The sequence below is a fragment of the Chiroxiphia lanceolata genome, chromosome 29, assembly GCF_009829145.1.
Source record: "Chiroxiphia lanceolata isolate bChiLan1 chromosome 29, bChiLan1.pri, whole genome shotgun sequence".
Classification (NCBI taxonomy): Eukaryota; Metazoa; Chordata; class Aves; order Passeriformes; family Pipridae; genus Chiroxiphia; species Chiroxiphia lanceolata.
In genome coordinates this window covers 1,703,633-1,719,604 of record NC_045665.1, presented here as the reverse complement: position 1 = coordinate 1,719,604, position 15,972 = coordinate 1,703,633, and the positions used below count along the sequence as shown (strand labels likewise).

At 50.8% G+C, this 15,972-nt stretch overlaps 1 protein-coding gene across 1 annotated transcript in view; it reads right to left on the bottom strand.

Annotated features, from left to right (window-relative positions):
- Positions 1-15,972, bottom strand: part of ASH1L (ASH1 like histone lysine methyltransferase) — a 65,040-nt gene that overhangs the window by 4,009 nt on the left and 45,059 nt on the right. Inside the window, 14 exon segments of the mRNA XM_032713203.1 lie at positions 393-565; positions 1,230-1,368; positions 5,852-5,942; positions 6,217-6,303; positions 7,613-7,861; positions 9,045-9,177; positions 9,279-9,333; positions 9,774-9,926; positions 10,964-11,121; positions 11,361-11,455; positions 11,647-11,808; positions 11,997-12,105; positions 14,369-14,515; positions 15,462-15,668. Coding sequence (XP_032569094.1) covers positions 393-565; positions 1,230-1,368; positions 5,852-5,942; positions 6,217-6,303; positions 7,613-7,861; positions 9,045-9,177; positions 9,279-9,333; positions 9,774-9,926; positions 10,964-11,121; positions 11,361-11,455; positions 11,647-11,808; positions 11,997-12,105; positions 14,369-14,515; positions 15,462-15,668 — 1,958 coding nt within the window.

Genomic DNA, 15,972 nt, shown 5'->3' with positions numbered 1-15,972 from the left:
GGGCCTCCCCACCCTCACAGGGAAGAATTTCTTCCCTATATCTAACCTGAATTTCCCCTCATCTAACCTAAATTTCCCCTCTTTCAGTCTGAAGCCATTCCTCCTTGTCCTGTCACTCCAGTCCCTGATGGAGGGTCCCTCTCCAGCTTCCTTGTAGCCACTTCAGGTACTGGATACCTCTCTCTCTTTCTGCAATCTCCCTTTCCATTACTGCTATTATTATTATTATTACATTTTACTTTATTTCAGTCAGCTATTCCTATCCCAACCCCTGGGATTTTTCCTTTTCCCAGCCCCCCCTCTCATCCCACCGTGGCCGCTCTGAGCTGCCGACGGGGGTTGAACCCCGACAGCCCAAATTCCCGGAGCCGTGTCCCGTGTTCTGTGCTCACCTTTGCAGTAGGTGTACAGGTCCAGCACACAGCACGTGCCCACCACGGCCTCCAGGGGGATGATTTCGTAGAGCGGGACCCGGAAGAGCTCGTTGTGGTAGAACTTGCGGGACGGGGAGTGGTGGGTTTCGTGTGGACGGAAATAGTGGTGGCCGAAGGCAAAACGCTCCTCCCTGGGGGGGGGGAAGGGAGGAAGGACAGAAATGAGCCCCTGGTACAACTTCACTTCATGCCCTCCTCCATTCTGAATTCCCTCTCTTGCACTTTGGCAATGACTGTGATGGGAAGTGGAGTCACCCCTGCAGTCGTTTGTGGGTGGGCAGGGCTTTGGTCACAGAAAAGATGGTTCAGATCTGATTATCCTGCTCATCCAGTGGGATCCTCTGTGTGCCATGGGATGTGAGAGCAGCACAGAGCACAGGACAGACACCCTGGGAGGTTACAGAGCAGCACAATCCCTTTGCTGGTTTGCACATAACAATTTCTGGGGCTCCCTTTGCCTTGTGTCTCGTTTCTGTTCCCATCAAACACCCCCGGCGTGGTTTCCATGGGCACAGCACACTGTGGCTGTGACTGACTGTGACTGACTGACTGTGCTGCTGTCACAGGCACTGAACCACCTCACAGCTGCCACTGGGAACCCTCAGCCTGCTCCAACACTGAGGAAAGCCCATCAGCTTGTACCTCAAACCTCCAAGCTCCCACAAGCACAAGCAGAGACAGGTGAATCCCCTTTGCACCCGCACCACGTGCTCACTCCTGCCTTTTTAAGCCATGACAGGACTTCCATGGAACCCCTGTGCCCTGACAGGTGGGGTGTGTGGGGGCTGAACTCACTTCTCGTTCTTCCAGAGCTTCTCGATGCGGAAGATGTCGAGTTTGTCCCTGTTGATGTGGGACAGCAGCCGGTACGACTGACGCACGGGGTGCCCGTCGGGGGTCCTGCGGCTGTCTCTCATCAGGTACACACAGTCACCTGGCACAGGGTGAAACAAAACACACACCTGTGAAGGGCTGGGCGTGTTCCCAGCTCTCCAAAACCAGAGGAGCAACTAAAAGTGTCACCAGAACCAACACAAGAGGTCCCTGATGTTGGATTATACAGAACGATGCAAACCCACCGCAGAACCTGCAAAGGCAGCAAAGGCCGTGGTGATGTTTTTCACAACAGCTTTACAGAGGAAATACCCTTAACTTTCCATGCCCAGACTGAAAACAACCTGTAAGGCATCAAAATCTACAATGACAGACCAAAGCACATGGAACAGAGTCAGCTCTGATTAGGAAAACGTGTAGGAATTAGCGGTGGCTTCAATGTTTAAAGAATAAATCTTTGAGAGAGAAGATACTCAGAGGGAAGATTATTATTGAGAAAATAAATCCTGGCCCGACAAGCCCCAAGCCTTTGCTTATTCCAGCAGAATTCCAATGAGATGCAGAGCTCAGGAAAGGCAGAGAATGCAAAAAGGGCTGAACAAAATGGCACTGCTGGCAACTCAAAAAGTCTTTGCCAAGTGCAACCCCTAAACAGGTCCCTAAACTTCCCTTTATCAATTCTGTCCCACGAGTGAATTAACTCTTTACTTTTCTGCTCTGATCTGTGAAATCACAGAATCTCAGAATGACCTGGGTTGGAAGGGACCTTAAAGACCCCCTCATTCCACCCCTGCCCTGGAAAGGGACACCTCCCACCAGCCCAGGCTGCTCAGAGCTCCATCCAACCTGGCCCTGGACACTTGCAGGGATGGAAGAGCTTCCATCTCTTGTTATTTACCTCTCAAGGAACAAAAACCTGGGAGGTCCCAAGTCATAAAAAGAATGGCACAGTCACTCTGTGCATAACAATTTCTGATGCTCCCTTGGCCTTTTTGACTCATGTAGAACATTTTTCTTCTGTTTTCATTAAATTGCAATGACTCCTGGGTTTTTTCCCCCTGTTTCTTTCCCCCTGTTTTTGGGTATGTGCAGTTGTGGCTGTTTTCCTTCCATGGATATTGTTGTTATCCATTAGCAGGTTCTGTTGCTGTAACTTCCATAACTTAGGAACAAAATGCCAGGGAAAGGTGGCCTCAGGTCCATCAACACCTCAGTTTTGTTATAACCAAGTTTAGGATTAGAGTGAAGGACGAGTAATTCTATTTTCATAAAAATATTCTCACTTATCAATCTGGTCTAAGTGTAAAAGATGCTCCTAAGGACTCCTCATGTGCAAAAATCACTTTTAGGTTTGATGTTGTCCCTGTTGCTGTAACAGTGGAGACAAAACATTATGGAAAAATATAACCTCCAAGTTAAACCAGAGGGGATGAGGTTCCACACAGGCACTGCCATGGAGCCAGCTCTGAAACCTTTGGGATAACCAGGATTCCTAGTAAACAAATAGTGGCTTGTAGGAAGTTGTGGGAAGGAGAAAGGGAGTTTTATTCCAGCTGGATGAAGTACAAAATGGCCTGAAGACAGACTGACACAAACCTGCACACAGTACAGGGCCAGGCTGGGGATGAGCCTGTGCTCACCCACTGCAGCAGCTCTGAGTCAGGGAATCATGGAATGGTTTGGGCTGGAAGGGACCTTAAATCTCACCCAGTCCCACCCCCTGCCACGGGCAGGACACCTTCCACTAGCCCAGGCTGCTCCAAGCCCTGTCCAACCTGGCCTTGGACACTTCCAGGGATGGGGCAGCCACCTGGGCAACCTGTGCCAGGGTCTCACCACCCTCACAGCCAAGAATTTCTTCCCAATATCCCACCTAACCCTGCCCTCTTTCAGTCTGAAGCCACTCCCCTTGTCCTGTCCCCCCAGTTCCTGATGGACAGTCCCCTCCAGCTTCCCTGCAGCCCCTTCAGATCCTGGAAGGTGCTCTGAGGTCTCCACACAACCTTCTCTTCTCCAGCCTGAACATTCCCACCTCTCCCAGCCTGTCTCCATAGGGAAGGGGCTCCAGTTCCCTTATCAACTTTGTGGCCTCCTCTGGACTTGCTCCAACAGTTCCATGTCCTTCTGATGTTGGGGGAGCCTGGACACAGTGCTCCAGGTGAGGTCTCATGAGAGCAGAACAGAGGGGCAGAATCCCCTCCCTGGTCCTGCCTGGCTGTGCCTGGGATTGTCCCAGGCCAGGGGTAGGACCCTGCACTTCACTTGGTTGAACTCCATGAGCTTCACATGGTCCCACCTCTCCAGCCTGTCCAGGTCCCTCTGGATCCATCCCTCCCCTCCAGCATGGTGATCACACCACACAGCTCAGTGTCTTATAGCTACCTGAACTAAAGCTGGGATAACAACAGCTTCCCTTCACAGCACTAAGGGGAACTTCCACAGAAATTAGGGAGGTGGGTTCCATAAAAGACTCATGAAGAGGTCCATGCTGAGAGCAGCTGCTGGCCCCAAGCAGAATGTAAATAAAGCCATTTAATTTTAAACCACCTAGTTTTAAATGAGCTGTTTTCAACCCTTCTTCCTGACCTCTTCCAGGAGAACAAAGCAAACCCAGCACTTCTTGTGCCTGACTGAAACAGGAGCACCCAGGAAGAGATGCACACAAATGCTCTCCAGCCCGAAGGATCAGGAAAGATGATTCCAATTCCAGCTTATCCAGAGGTTCCTGACTATGAACCAGCTGCCCCTCTGCCCCAAAAAGGGGGTTTTCCAAGGAAGAAACACAGCAGGTGTTGCTGGTGCCTCGGGGGTGATGACAAGGGGCAGTTCCTGGCTCTGTGGGTTTTCCAGGATCCATTCTGATTCCAGTTTATCAACTCCTATCTGAGGCAGAACTCCGTGTTCCCTCTGCAGGATGTAATGGACCAGCTGATCAGATCTACACCCATCATCTCCTGGGTTTAGGTGCTGGGGAATTTTGGCAGAGAAATATGTGGTGTAACCCAACAACCTCCAGCAGAATTGCCAAGAAATCAAAAAACAAGTTCTCTGACAGTGGACTGAGGGGCCCTCTCTGAGACCCCTCTGAAGGAGAGGGATTTGATCACAGCAGAGTGTGCCCACTCACACAGCTGCAAACTTTTCACCCTTGTTCCTCCAAAACATCAGCTCTCAAGCTTGGAAGTGGCAGAGAAGTCCAGGGTGCAGCTCACCCAGGCAGGTTGGGGGCCCCAACTGTGTTTCCAGGCTTTTTCCAATACACAGCATCCAGGAAAAATGTAAATCCACACACCTTCCTGTGTGTAAGGCCATGCTTTTGATTCAGAATGTGTGATTAGGGGGCCTTTTAGAAACCAGAGGGAGTAAAAAGCTGTTTCTCCCACTGTTTAGGGCACCTGATACACCCTCAGCACAGCAGGTCCTGTGGCTGTGCCTCAGAACTTTGGGTGGGGAACTCGAGTCCAGCAATGAATCCATGGATTTTCCCTCCTCCTGCTGGAGTTGTGTGTTCCTTCCCAGCACCTTCTGCTTGTACAACTTGCTTAATCTATCCCCTGTACCTGCAGAGGCATTTGGGGCCCAAGAGTGGCAGTTTGGTCCCCTCTGTCCCCTGCTGATGGTAGACAGGGCTCAGCCACAAGAAGGGAATTTCCCTCATTAAAGGACATTTCCCTCATTAAAGGACATTTCCCTCATTAAAGGACATTTCTCTAATTAAAGTCACCAAGATCAGATCAGAGGTACTCGAGTAAAACCCAATGTGTCATGACAAAAATGCTCTCAGTGCTCTGAATGCCTGGTAGATGCCACAAACCCCAGATCAAATGTCACCCATTCCATAAGAGAACATGAAATCCAGTTCTGACACAGCCCTTGGAAGTGAGTTACTCTCCAGCAAAAAACCCCATGAGAAACCCAGTGGCTGAACTCTGGACAGGACAAGTGCAGAGTAACCACCACCAAGGAGGATTGAATGAAACTCCAGAATCCTGCAAATGGGATAAAGGATATGCTGTTCTTTGACCCCTTTTTTTTTTTTTTTAATTCTTCACTTTCCTGAAGTCTCTTCTATTCCCCTCTAGCAAACATATCAGCTGGTTTTACTCATTTAAGAGTAGCTCCTTCATAATGATAAAGGCTTTTTTCTAACCATATGTGTTATCTGTAGGATGAATTTAAAAAGTACTTATCAGTGAACTGAATTATGTGGCTGTGGCAGCTGCCTGGGAGAGATTTGGGGCTTCAGAGCACTGTCCAGAGAGATAAGCTTTAGGGAACACACAAGCAATGAGCTGAGTGTTTTAATGACCATTCTGCACCAAAATACTGAAGGTCTAACAGCCTTCTTGGCCTTTACTTCTAAATGTTAACTACCAGCAGTTGGCTCAGCATCTTCCTCCCCTGGCCAGAGCAGTCTGCACTCAAGGTAATTAACATTTCTCCATCAACAGCTTGTGAGAGCTTTCACTGTGTGTCATTCCCAGCATCACAGAGAGCAGCTTCCACTTGTGAAAAATGAGAGGATTTTTGACAGGGTGATGCCAGAAACCCCTGCCCACTCTGGGGGAAAGCCCAGCACGTACCTTGGCGGAGCAGCAGGTCGTCCCTCAGCAGGCAGATGTAATAAACACAGCCAGGCTGGGCATAGTGGGGCCGAGGGATCATGGGGACCTCCTGCAGGGAAACACAGAAAAGGGAGGGAATCCCGAGCTGCCCAACATCATCAGTCCCAAACTGGGGCTGAAACCCTTTTGGAAACATGCAGAGAAGAACTGACCCCTCCCAGGACTGAACCCAAACCAAGGCAGGTGCAGGAAGGGAGAAACTTAAGAAGTGAGAAAAATTAAGAGAAACTTAAGAAAGTGAGAACCCAGCATTTGCCAACCCCAGTAAATACAAATGCAGGAGCTGCTTTAGTTGATAACTGTGTTAAGGAAGGAGAGTTTACCCTGCTCACAGCCCGAGGTTCACACTGCTCACACAGGTAGTGCTCCACGTCCGAGTTCACACCCATGCAGTCACAGTGCTGCCAGACCTGGGGAAACAGGCACAGCCCAGCTCAGTCAGAGAGTCCTGGGACAGGCTGTGTGTACAAGCTGCCTTTTCTCAAAAAAACATTAAGGAGAGCAAGACAATAAGCTTCAGAAAGGAAAGTCAAGGTTTTCTTGGAACTATTTCACAGCACATCAGAAGACAGAGAGGATCCCCAGGCAACTGTGTGTGTAAAAGCCCAAAACTGTTGAATTTAATTCCTCTCTCCCAACGGCAGAAGCTGTGCCAGTTCCAGCTCCTCTACGCAGAAATGCAAGTTGCATTTCCTTTGAACACAGAACTTCTCCTCTTTTGGAGAGGAAATGCAGGGCTGGAGAGGTAACTAATGCTCCTGACTACAGAGAAACTGGTAAAAGTCTCACTAGTTATGGAGAAAAGAGAGCAGGCTGTGGTTTGGGCTGCCCTGCCTCACCATGCACTTTTCACTCTGGATCATGAGCCCCTTGTCCTTCTAAAGGCCACAGATGCAGTGGAAGCCTAAAACTGTTGAAATTCATTTCTCCCTCCCAAGGGCAGGAGCTGTGGCAGTTCCAGCTCCTCTACACAGAAATACAAGTTGCATTTCCTCTGTGAAAACAGCATCTCCATTTCCTCTGTGAAAACAGCATCTTCATTTCCTCTGTGGAAACAGCATCTCCACTCTTTTGGAGAGGAAATGAAGGGCTGGAGAGGTAATTCATGCTACTGTCTACATGGAAACTGCTGGTCATGGAGAAAAGAGAGCAGGCTGTGGTTTGGGTTCCCTTTTCACACTGGATCATGAGCCCCTTGTCCTCGTAGAGGCCACAGATGCAGTGGAAGCCCCAAACTGCTGAAATAAATTTCTCTCTCCCAAGGGCAGTTCCGGCTCCTCTACACAGAAATGCATTTGCATTTCCTTTGAACACAGAAATTCTCCTCTTTTGGAAAGGAAATGAAGGGCTGGAGAGGTAACTCATGCTACTGACTACATGGAAACTGCTGGTCATGGAGAAAAGAGAGCAGGCTGTAGTTTGGGCTCCCCTGCCTCACCATGCACTTTTCACACTGGATCATGAGCCCCTCTTCCTCATAGAGGCCACAGATGCAGTGGAAGCCCCAAACTGTTGAAATAAATTTCTCTCTCCCAAGGGCAGTTCCGGCTCCTCTACACAGAAATGCAAATTGCATTTCCTTTGAACACAGAACTTCTCCTCTTTCGGAGAGGAAATGAAGGGCTGGAGAGGTAACTCATGCTACTGACTACACGGAAACTGCTGGTCACGGAGAAGAGAAAGAGAGAGAGATTGCATTTTGGGCTGCCCCTGCCTCACCATGCACTTTTCACACTGGATCATGAGCCCCTCGTCCTTGTAGAGGCCGCAGATGCAGCGGATGACGTCCTCGTCCTTCTCGTGCCCGTTGTCCTTGTCGCACACCGAGGTCTCGCTGCTGTCGGCCTCGCTGGCCGTCTCGCCCACGATCTCGTCGATCTGCGCGGCCGCCTCGTGCCGGGCGCTGTAGTAGGCCTTGCGCAGCCGGCACACGTCGCGGCCCGTGGGGGACTTCCTGCCGTAGTATTTCTGAGGGGAGAACACACAAAGAGGGCTTCGTTTCTGAGCCCTGTGTTTTCGGGGAGTGCCCCCGTCCCCAGCGGGAGGGGTCTGCCCTGAGCCGCGCCCCAAACACCACACGAGGGGCTGTGGGGTCGAAGGTTGGGCTCGGGGAGCTCAGAGGGCTTTTCCGACCCGGCTGATCCTCTGAAATGTGGGGGACACCTCTCCATCCCACTCCTTATTCTCACCAGGTGGGTGGAGAAGGGATTGAGAAGGACTTGGGGGTGATGGGTGACCAAAAGCTCAGCTTGCCCCATCTCTGTGTGCTCACAGCCCAGAAACCAAGGGGATCCTGGGCTGCATCCAAGGCAGAGTGGGCAGCAGGCCCAGGGAGGGGATTCTGCCCCTCTACTCTGCTCTCCTGGACTCCACCTGGAATATTGTGGCCAGTTCTGGTGCCCCCAACATCAGAAGGACATGGAGCTGTTGGAGCAAGCCCAGAGGAGGCCATGAAGTTGATAAGGGGACTGGAGCCCCTCCCCTCTGGAGACAGGCTGGGAGAGGTGGGAGTGTTCAGGCTGGAGAAGAGAAGGTTGTGTGCTGAACTCAGCACCTTCCAGTGTCTAAAGGGACTAAAAGGAGGCTGAAGAGGGGCTGTTCCTCAAGATCTGGAGTGACAGGACAAGGGGAATGGCTTTGCAATGACAGATTAAATTTAGGTTGGATCTACGGAAGAAATTCTTGGCTGTGAGGGTGGGGAGGCCCTGGCACAGGTTGCCCACAGCAGCTGTGGCTGCCCCTGGATCCCTGGAAGTGTCCAAGGCCAGGTTGGACGGGGCTTGGAGCAAGTTGGGCTAGTGGAAGGTGTCCCTGCCCAGGGCAGAGGGGTGGGACTGGATGATCCTTAAGGTCCCTTCCAGCCCAAACCATTCCATGATTCTTTGATTCTCTGACATCTGACACTGAAGAACAAGGTGCTGCTTCCAGAAGGAACTGGAATTTGTTGAGGTGAGCTATTCATGCATGTCCTTGACCTTCTCTCTGCCTGACCTAAGTCAATCAAAGCACATGGATTGCTCTCGAGGGCTCACCAGGAATGGATCAGCACAAGTTCTCCTCCTCCAAGATATTTCTCTTCCTTTGCTACTGTAAGTCAGCAAGAGCACTAAAGGAGGTCACATCCCTGCTCTCAGGTCAGAGGGAGTCTCACCTCTGCATTCCTGAACACCTTCAGCATGTCCCCATCAAAAGCTTCCACAGTTTTGTAGTAGCCAGTCAGGATCTGCTTCTCAATGGTGGCGAGGTCCAAGGGGTCAGAGATCTTCTCGTAATAGTCTGCATTTCTACAGGGGGAACATTGGCACAGTGTCACGTTCACGAGCAATTCCAACCGTGCAAATCCATCAGGGAACACTCAGGGATGTTCTGGGAAGGCAGCACTTACTTTTTCTTTGGGGGCAGGTTCAGGAGAGGAGCTGCGAGCGCCTGCCTGGAGGAATCTGCAACAGGGACACACAGCTTAGGGACAGTCTTGGAGTAAAACTTAAAAATACAAGTAGCTAACATTCAATCTGGGTTAGAAAAAGGCTTTTCTCCTAACTGAGCCACGGGAAATTAAAATGCCTCTGCATTTCTAGACGCTGGTGGCTGCAATCAGACCACACGTATCAAAATGAAGGAGTGCCCCTGCCACTCTGATTTTTGCCAAAATTTTGAAAAATCAGTTTTAAAGGACAGCAACATATGAGGGTTCTGGTGGCAGAGGAGGGGGTTGAGGATAAAACAAAGTGATTATAGGTAAGCAGGGAAAAAAAAAAAAAAAGAGTTCTTCAACATCCCATCTTTTTCTAGTTATCTTCTATTCTGAGAGCCCGTTGTTCCAGAGGCTGAAAAACGTCCCCATGGAGATTTTTTTTTTTTTAAGGAGTGCCAGGTTCACCTTTGTAGGATATGATGCTGTCACATATTTCCTTGAAGATCTGTGCCAGGCGGGCAGCACGAGCCACCTCGAGGTTCTCCTCGGCCGCCGCCAAGCGCCGCGTCCGCACCGAGCGGGCCGTCTGCAGGGCTGAGAACTGGGTCATGAACACGTCTGGGGGAGGGCAGAAAAGAGTCACCTCTAAACAAAAAACCCACCAGAGATCAAGTCACAGCACCTCCACCCGTGATTATTAAGATTAACGCATCTCCCGAGCTGCTGGAGCAGCACAAGGCGTCGGCTGCTGTTCCCAAGTCGGCTCTCGCTACTCGGGGCTCTAAACTTAAATTTTAATCAGTTTAATCAGCTGGTTATTGGAATGTTTTATGTTGCTGGAGCAAATAAAACATGTCATTGAGTTCACCCCAAACACTCACTGCCCACCTTCTCCTGCACCTGCCTGGCTGGGAGGGTGATGGTCCCACCAATGGGGCTCTTTTTGGAGAAGGGTTAATTTTCCCCTGATAGTTGTATTTTGTCCCATTCCCACAAGCAACTGCACGCCAAAAAGCTCTAAAATTGTGAGGACAGATGACAATTTTCAAAGTCAGCACAACTGTTTCTGGTCTAGGGATACGGAGAGCAGGAAACAGCCCCTCTCTGTCAGGGTCCAACCACGGGTGGTCACGGAATCACAGAGTCATGGAATGGCCTGGGTTGGAAGGGACCTCACAGATCCTCTTGTTCCACCCCCTGCCATGGGCAGGGACACCTTCCACTAGCCCAGGTTGCTCCAGGCCCTGGCCTTGGACACTTCCAGGGATGGGGCAGCCATAGCTTCTCTGGCCAACCTGTGCCAGGGCCTCCCTACCCTCACAGGGAAGAATTTCTTCCTCATATCACAGAATTATATCCTAGAACCATTTAGAAAAGACCTCCAAGACCAACCGTCGATTGATCACCACCTTGTCAACTAGACCATGGCACAATGTTAAATACCATGCTCTGACAGACCCCTCCTGATGAAACACCAGATGTGGCACCTCCTACCAGGATTCAGGAGACCCCTGAGCATCTTTACCCGAGCAGCATCCCCTGCACGTCTTACAACAGGTGTATGGGTCTTGTAGTGACCCTACACCGGACTTATACAGAGGTTAAACACCACCTGGGTTCCCAGGGCAGCCCCTGAGGAGCCTGTGTGGCCTCACCTGATTTGATGTTCCCGTCATCCCGGCAGATCCCGTTCCAGCGGGTGTACAGGGACGTGCTGTGGATGTTGTCACTGACGTGCTTCACCTCCTCCTGCTTCTGTCGGATCTTCTCCCAGTTTCGTACCAGAAATACGTGGTGTTTTAGCACAAAATTCCTACAGGAATTAGAAAGGGATTCAAGGACCACTTTTTACTGAGAAATGAATTCCTTAACGCGGGGGAGAAGCTGGATATTCAGAGGTACACTCTGTGCCTTCTCTGCTCAGTGGGGAGGAACTCCAGCCTGGCTGGGTTAGAGGGGAACTCAGAGCTGCATCCTCAGGCACTTCATGATTCACCAGTGTTTGCTCAACACTCCACTTCTGAGGCCAGTCCCCCAGAAACCCTCCCTTACCTCTCCCTGTTGGACATGGGCTTCATCTGCAGCTGAGGGGTCAGCCTGGTCGGGGCGTTCACACTTTCACTGGGTTCCTCAGGGATGTGGCCCCTCTGGAAAACAGATGGTTCTGATAGACAGGAAAAACTGTGCCAAGAGCTCAGCAAAGCACTCAGAGCAGTCCCTGAGACAGAACCTGCAGCACTGCTCTACTGCACGTACACATACACCAGTTTTTGGTCTGATGGCATAGACTGATTTCCCATTAACCTCTACCCACCCAAACTCTGTCTTTAATACTTACCCTCTTCTTTAATTTGTGCTTTGACTTCCTCTTCTCTTTCGACCGTCCAGGCCTCCTGTGGGTGCTCACAGGCTGGTTGCTTTTGCTTGAAAGTCCATTCATACGCTGACTTTTCCCCCCAATTATCCCTCTGCATTTGTCAAAGCCACATTTGCAGAGTTGCTTTGGGGGAGGGGGAGAGAAAAAAATAAATCAAATAACCCCCCAAACATTTCGATTCTCCCTCAGCATTCCAAAGAACCTCTTCTGCCAAATACAACATGACAGGTTTTGTTAACGGACCTTCAGCTTTATGGAACTGGTGGCCCTGGGTGACACTTTTTTTTAAGGTCTCCCCGTGGGATCTTTACCTGCTTTTCAACATTAAAGGAATGGAAGTTGTAGTCGTAGGTCAGCTCAGTCCCAGCAGGCATGTCCTTGAGTGCATAGAGCCCGATCCGATAAACACCGTTCACGGACCTGCAGGGAAAGCACCAGCAAAGATTCCCCAGGATTGCACCTGAAATCCTCTCTGTCCACACAGTGGGAGTGTCAGAGACAGGAAGCAACACTTCTGCTGTGCCCTGGGTCATGCCTGTTCTTCACCTGTACAGTTCTCTCATTTATCTGCTACAATAAACCCCGAAGGCCAAAAAGTGAACACAACATTTACAGAGAGGAGGAAGTTGTGCTTTCAGGGAAAACTACAAACTGTCCTGGCTATCACAAGAAATCAGCTTGTCCACTGCCAGCACTCAGGCCCCATCCTAGACTGAAATGTTACACTGAGTATCAAACTCATCTCAAAATCACAGAACCACAGAATGGTTTGGGTTGGGAGGGACCTGAAGCTCATCTTGTTCCACCCCCTGCCACGGGAAGGGACACCTTCCACTAGCCCAAGTTGCTCCAAACCCTGTCCAACCTGGCCTTGGACACTTCCAGGGATCCAGGGGCAGCCACAGCTGCTGTGGGCAACCTGTGCCAGGGCCTCCCCACCCTCACAAGGAGGAATTTCTTCCCAATATCCCATCTGACCCTGCCCTCTGTCAACTTGAAGCCATTCCCCCTTGTCCTGTCCCTCCATCCCTTGGAAATAGTCTCTCTCCATCTTTCCTGCAGCTCCTGCAGGCACTGGAAGGCCACAGTCAGGTCACCCCAAAGCTTCTCTTCTCCAGGCTGAACAATCCCAACTCTCCCAGCCTTTCCTCCCAGCAGAGCTGCTCCACCTCTGATCCCCTTGGTGCCTCCTCTGGACCTGCTCCAACAGCTCCATGTCCTTCCTGTGCTGGGACCCCAGAGCTGGAGGCAGGGCTCAAGGTGGGGTCTCTCACCAGAGCAGAGCAGAGCAGAGGGGCAGAGTCCCCTCCCAATTCTTTCATTCATTTTGTGTTGGATTTTCAAATTTAAAACTTGATTACTTGTGCTTAAATCCACCAGAATTATCTGGGAAACACGACCTACTCTGCTGCCCTGTCCCCACAGTGATTCCTGTCACCACCATCTGCTACTTCCCTGTAAATCATTCACTACAAATCCCTCAGCAGTTATTTCCTCCTAGCCTGGCCCTGCATTTCACACTGCACTGTTGATAACCTGTGCACAGAAGAGAAAATGCCACTATACCAGTGCTGGTGTGACACAGGCTGTGCTGCGATCACACTCTTTGCCTGTGTTAAAAACCATTTCAACTGCCAGGAAGAAAGATTATACACACACAGAGGAGTTGACAGTGTTACGTGGCCTTCAACATTTGCAGTGTGACAACCAGCAGTGCTGGGCTTGCCTTGCCAGAAAACTTGGACCTTGTTTGTAAAGCCCTTGCAAACACTCCACGACAACCTCATGCAGTGCTACAGGCTGGGGACAGAGTGGCTGGAGAACAGCCAGGCAGGGAGGGACCTGGGAGTTTGGATGGACAGGAGCTGAACATGAGCCAGAGTGTGCCCAGGTGGCCAAGAGGGCCAATGGATCCTGGCCTGGATCAGGAACAGGGTGGCCAACAGGTCCAAGGAAGTGATTCTTGCCCTGGACTCAGTGCTGGTGAGGCCCCCCCTGGAGTGCTGTGTCCAGCTCTGGGCCCTCAGCTCAGGAAGGACATGGAGGGGCTGGAGCAGGGCCAGGGAAGAGCAACAAGGCTGGGGAAGGGTCTGGAGCACAAGTCCTATGAGGAGAGGCTGAGGGAGCTGGAGAGGAGGAGGCTCAGGGGAGACCTCATCACTCTCTACAACTCCCTGACAGAAGGGGGGAGCCAGCTGGGGGTTGGTCTCTTCTCCCAGGTAGTGATCAGTAAGACAAGAGGGCATGGTTTTGAGCTGTGCCAGGGAAGGTTTAGGTTGGATATTGGGAAGAATTTATTTCCAGAGAGGGTGCTCAGCCATTGGAATGGGCTGCCCAGGGAGGGGGTGGATTCTCCATCCCTGGAGGTTTTTAAGATAAGACTGGATGTGGCATCAGTGCCATGGGCTGGGAACCTCAGCAGGGTTGGATCAAGGGTTGGACTTGATGATCTCGGAGGTCCCTTCCAACCCAGCTGATTCCATGATTCTATGATTCTGTGATTCCATGATTCCATGATTCTATGATTCTATGATTCTATGACTCTATGGTTCTATGGTTCTAAGGTCTGAGGATTATTGACACCCTTCCCCTCCCTGTTCTGAGCTCAGACTCCCTCAGCTGACCCGGTTCTCTCAGCCTGGGTGTCCCGGGTTGCCCAGGGAGCAGAAAGCCCCCCGCTCACCATTTCTGCATCTCGCAGTTGGGGTTGCAGCTGTGGTTGATGAAGCGAGCCTCGTTGCCCATGCGGTAGCTGTCGATGACCATCCCGCTGTCCAGGTTCAGGCAGTAGTGGTCACTGTGGTTGTGGTACTGCTCGATCATCCGGTTCCTGCCGGGTGACACAGGGAACACCCCGTCACTCTGCCTGTCCCCACCCTCAGCAAACGGGGAGTGACACAGCGAGAGCACGTTCAGGAGTTCTCAGAGGGGGTTTGGAAGGATAAAAGTAATGGTTTATATTTTACAGAGCCGTACACCTAGAGAGGGAGGAAAACCATGATTGTACCTATTTTTATAAGTCAAGGCCACTGACAGAGCTTGGGTTAGAATTTAGAAATTTGCTCTTCTGGAATGCTCCCTTTTGGGTTCTGCAGATTATGTGTACACATTTCATGGTGATAACCTGTGTATGGAAGAGAAAATGCAAGTATACATTCTTTGGGGTGTCTGTGTATGCACGTGGACAACAACCAGCTGCTTCCTGGGGGCTGGACAGTTTCTGGAATCACATCCATGGATCACAGGAGCACAGTGACAGGAGTCAGTGTTAGTGGTTATCTCTGTATGAGGAGACTGCAGCTGCCTTCTGGTGGAGCTCTGAGAGCAGCAGGTCCCTCCAACCTCAAATATCCCACGATGCTACAGAGTGAACAAGACAATTTCTTTCTTTCATTGGTTATTAATGCTCCCACTTGTTTTTTTCTTTAACTTCACACCCACCTGCAAAAGCCCATGTCCCTTCCAGTCCCCCTCTGCCCCTCAGTTGTACCTGGCACTGTCCAAATCCTGCACAGTTCTCATTTGGACTCACAGTCACATTTACAGGGCAGATGCGGCACAGAATTCATTCCAAACACTCACCACTCCTCTCCATTGGACTGAGAACAACTTGACTATCTAGAAATGGGAATTCTAAGCCTCCCTTCTGGCTGTGACCAGAACAGGATTCCTTCTCCCCCCCTTTGCTCCTGTCTAAGGATATCCCACCCACAACCACAGATGCCAAAGTCACTCATTGAGCCTTCCACGCCAAAGCAGCAAATAAATATTTCTACCTGAATTCTTGCTCACTAACAACTTCTCCCAGATATTCAATGATAAACTGTCCTGCTTTCAGGGGCTCTTTGGTACGAATACCCCATCCTTTCTCCTCGGCCCGGAACCTCTCCAGGCACTGCACCCACTCGTGCCTCTGGATCCGCTGGTTGCAGCACTGCTCCCCACAGGGGCACGTGTTGGGGGAACACTCTGCAAAGATCATCCTGAAACACACAACAGGGGAGGGGGAGGGCACGTTCTGAGAGCTGGAAAAGACACAAACCAATAATAACAAATGAAACAAAAGGTACTGAGGAACTACAACGCTGTTTGTTTTCAAGGGGTAATTCCCGCAGTGATTCCCAGCCTGGCTCTCACTGATATTCAAAGGGCAAAATGGAGCTTTTAATGGGATCTTCCTCTGGAGAAGAGGGGGATTGTTAATTTTAAAGGGATTGTTTCTCTGGCAGTGCTGAGGAATCCCCTGGAGCAGGGAGCTCAGCCTGGGGGGTGTCAGTGGGACCCCCA